The following is a 2,974-nucleotide window of genomic DNA, read 5'->3' as shown; positions in this document are numbered from 1 at the left end:
TAAATGCCCTGGGCCTTCTCGATCTTCTTCTCAGCGGCCCAGCCGTGAATCAAAGTGTTGGCGATGTAAGGAGTCAGCTCTACACCTCTGCTTCGCATGTGCGCGAGTACAGGTTCGGAAGCAGCAACTTGATGGTTGGCTACCATAGCCTCAAAGAGCGCTTGGTAAAGGCTGGCGCTGATGGGGACGAGAGACTCCTTGACGACGGAATCGAACATCTTCATAGCACCTTCCATGTCATGCAGAACGCATCCCCTAGCGTGGATAAGGGAAGCGTAGTGAACAGGTTCAACACGCTGGCCAGAGGCACGGATCATGCCGAGGATCTCCTCAGCGGCCTCCATATCAACAGGATCCAGAGTGGCATGAGTGTCGACAAGGAGCTTGTAAGTGTGTGCGGTGGGGGCGATACCCTTAGCCTTCATACGCTCGTAATAAGCCAGAACCTTGGACTTGTCGCGTTTGGTAGTCAGGAAGAACTGCATCATACTGTTGTAGGGAGCGGGGCGAGCCTTGTAGTTGGGCATGGCCTCCATCTCATCAAATAATGTCTCAGCAAACTTCTCATCACTGACACGGCACAAGGCGTTGACGATAGTACCGTAGGTTACAGACGTAGGCTTGATCCCGAGGTTTCTCATCTCACCAAAGTAGAAGAGGCAGTCATCGATGCGGCGCGCCTTTCCAAGCTTACCAATGAGAGCATTGTACAGGAATGAGCTGGGCTCAACACTCTCAGCCTTGGCACGGTGGAAAATACGAACAGCCTCAGATGCTTCATCGAAAGTCTTGGTTGAATCCTTCAGAGTAGTGATGTAGAGGCCGAAAGTGTTCGCAGAGGGGCTAGCGCCAATTTCCAACAACTCCTGGTGGAATTGCTCAGCACGTCCACGGTTGCCCACAGTAAGACAGGCGCCAACCATGGCATCGAGAATGCTAGACCATCCGTAACGCACAACAGCATACTGGGGCATGATGGGCATATCGGTGCGGGCCATGGCGAGGATGTCATAGCACAGATCGACCTTACCATCACGAGCAGCGGCGGAGATGAGCTTAGCGTAGGTAATGTAGCGAGGATGTCGGCCAGCACGTCGCATGTTTCGGAAACGGTTGAGCGCCTCGCTGAGACGAGGTCCTTTGCGGCCATGGCTACCCTCAAGATCGTCGGCAATAAGGGAAGAACCCTTGAAATCGGTGTTGTGGGCATAGGGGTCGTAGGTATCCTCGAAGCTGGGAACAGCAGGAGTTGATAGGTAAGAGGAGGCGGCAACAGGCTGCTGTGTGAAGTCGAGAACTTGAGGAGCTAGTTGACGGGCGTCAACAATGCCTCGGGTCTCCATGTATCGAGAGATGAACTCGGCGCCCTCATCGATCTCTTCAACAAGATGGGACTGGGCCTCGGACAGAGATGCTCGAATTCGCTGGAACATCATCTCCGCCTGAGCCAAACCCTCTGCAACCTGTCCAGAGCCGATCAAAGCAACAGCATACATGGCTGTGGGCTCGATAAAAGCAGCAGTAACCTGGATCTCAGGGCTGTTCAAGGTTTGCCAGTACTTCGAAGCACTGAGGATATCACCGTCACGAACGCTCATAGCGAGGAGAGCAGTGGCTGGGGTCACCAAGTCATCGGCATATGAGGGCATACCATTGTAAGCGGCAACGGCAGTTTCCTTGTCGTCCTTATCAGCAGCGATGGTGGCAATCTCGCTCATAGCCTTAGCACGAGATTCGGCCTCAACGGATGGGGCCCAGTGAAAAGCTTCCTGGTAGATTCCACGGGTGATGAAGCCCTTGACGAAACCAGTTGTGACGAGAGCGTCCTTGATATCGGCAGCGCGGACACCATACTCGTCAACAATCTTTTTGAAAAACTTCATGGCACCCTCAATCTTGTCGGTAACCACATAGGCGTTGATGACTGCAGCGTAAACCTCGGCGTCAAGTCGGTCATTAAGAGTGGTCTGGCCATCATCGTGAGCGATTGCCAAGTTTCGGTATTCATTGTAGCACTCGACAGCACTAATCAGATCTCCAGATGAGGCGAAAGCAGTGATCATGGTAGGGAATACAGCGGCAAAGGGAACGATTTGGCTGGCCTCCATGTGCTCGAAGAGACGGAGCATGTCAGCGACGCGTCCATCTTTGGCACATGCAGTGATCAACTGGTGGTAAGTCTCGGCAGTGTACTCGGCAACATCAGTGTCAACTGATGTGTCGAACAGCTTGATGGCGTAATCAAGACGTTCATCCTCACAGAGAATAGCATGCTCAAATTCGTGGGACGCAAGCATGAACTTGCCAGGCTCATCCATGCCACCGAACCGCACCCTCTTGTCTTCCAAAGCAGCCTTCAGCTCAGCGACCTCGAGGCATCGAGAAGCTAAAAGGCCGACAAGGATGTTAAAAGTGTCAGCATCTGGCGAAACTTTCCTCCGGAGCATATCGGCATAAACGTCTAGAGCCTTGGAAACAATCTCTGTCTTCTTCATAGGGATATGAATGGCAGCGAGCAATAGAGCATTGTAGGCACCGGCAATTGGTTGCACGCCAGTAGCCAGCATCGCCTCAAAGACCGCAGGAATCTCGACATAGCGGCCATTTGTGGCAAGCTTGTGAAGATGGCCGGCATAAGATAGCGATTGGGGGTCAACAGACGGAGTAACGCTTCGGGCGACACTTGCTGGAGTTTGTGGCCTGGAAACTACTGGGGATTGTGACTTGAAGCCAAGGGATGAGATGGGTCGTCCTTCGGCGACAGCATTTTCAGCCGCCTCCTGCAGACTTCGCACCTCAATCTCACGCTCGAGGGCAGCATCAATGTGCGCAAGAGCTGCCTGATCCTCAATTGACAAGTTTGACTTGACCTCAGCATCCTCGATCAGAGCCTGCTCAATAACCTCCTGAGCAGCGGCCTGGTCCTTGGTAAGAATGGATGCCGCCGTGGGCTTCCACTCAATGCTCTTCTGGA

At 53.2% G+C, this 2,974-nt stretch overlaps 1 protein-coding gene across 1 annotated transcript in view; it reads right to left on the bottom strand.

Moving 5' to 3' along the window:
• Positions 1-79: 79 nt before the first annotated feature.
• FGSG_13634 (uncharacterized protein) overlaps positions 80-2,974 on the bottom strand; it is a gene marked incomplete at both ends in the record, with an annotated part of 3,220 nt that continues 325 nt past the window's right edge. The window contains 2 exons of the mRNA XM_011329653.1: positions 80-139; positions 189-2,924. Coding sequence (XP_011327955.1) covers positions 80-139; positions 189-2,924 — 2,796 coding nt within the window. The remainder of the gene's footprint in view (positions 140-188; positions 2,925-2,974) is intronic.

The sequence above is a fragment of the Fusarium graminearum genome, chromosome 4 (genome assembly GCF_000240135.3).
Source record: "Fusarium graminearum PH-1 chromosome 4, whole genome shotgun sequence".
Taxonomy (NCBI): domain Eukaryota; kingdom Fungi; phylum Ascomycota; class Sordariomycetes; order Hypocreales; family Nectriaceae; genus Fusarium; species Fusarium graminearum.
The sequence above is the reverse complement of the archived record's forward strand: the minus strand, read 5'-3'. Positions and strand labels throughout refer to the sequence as shown.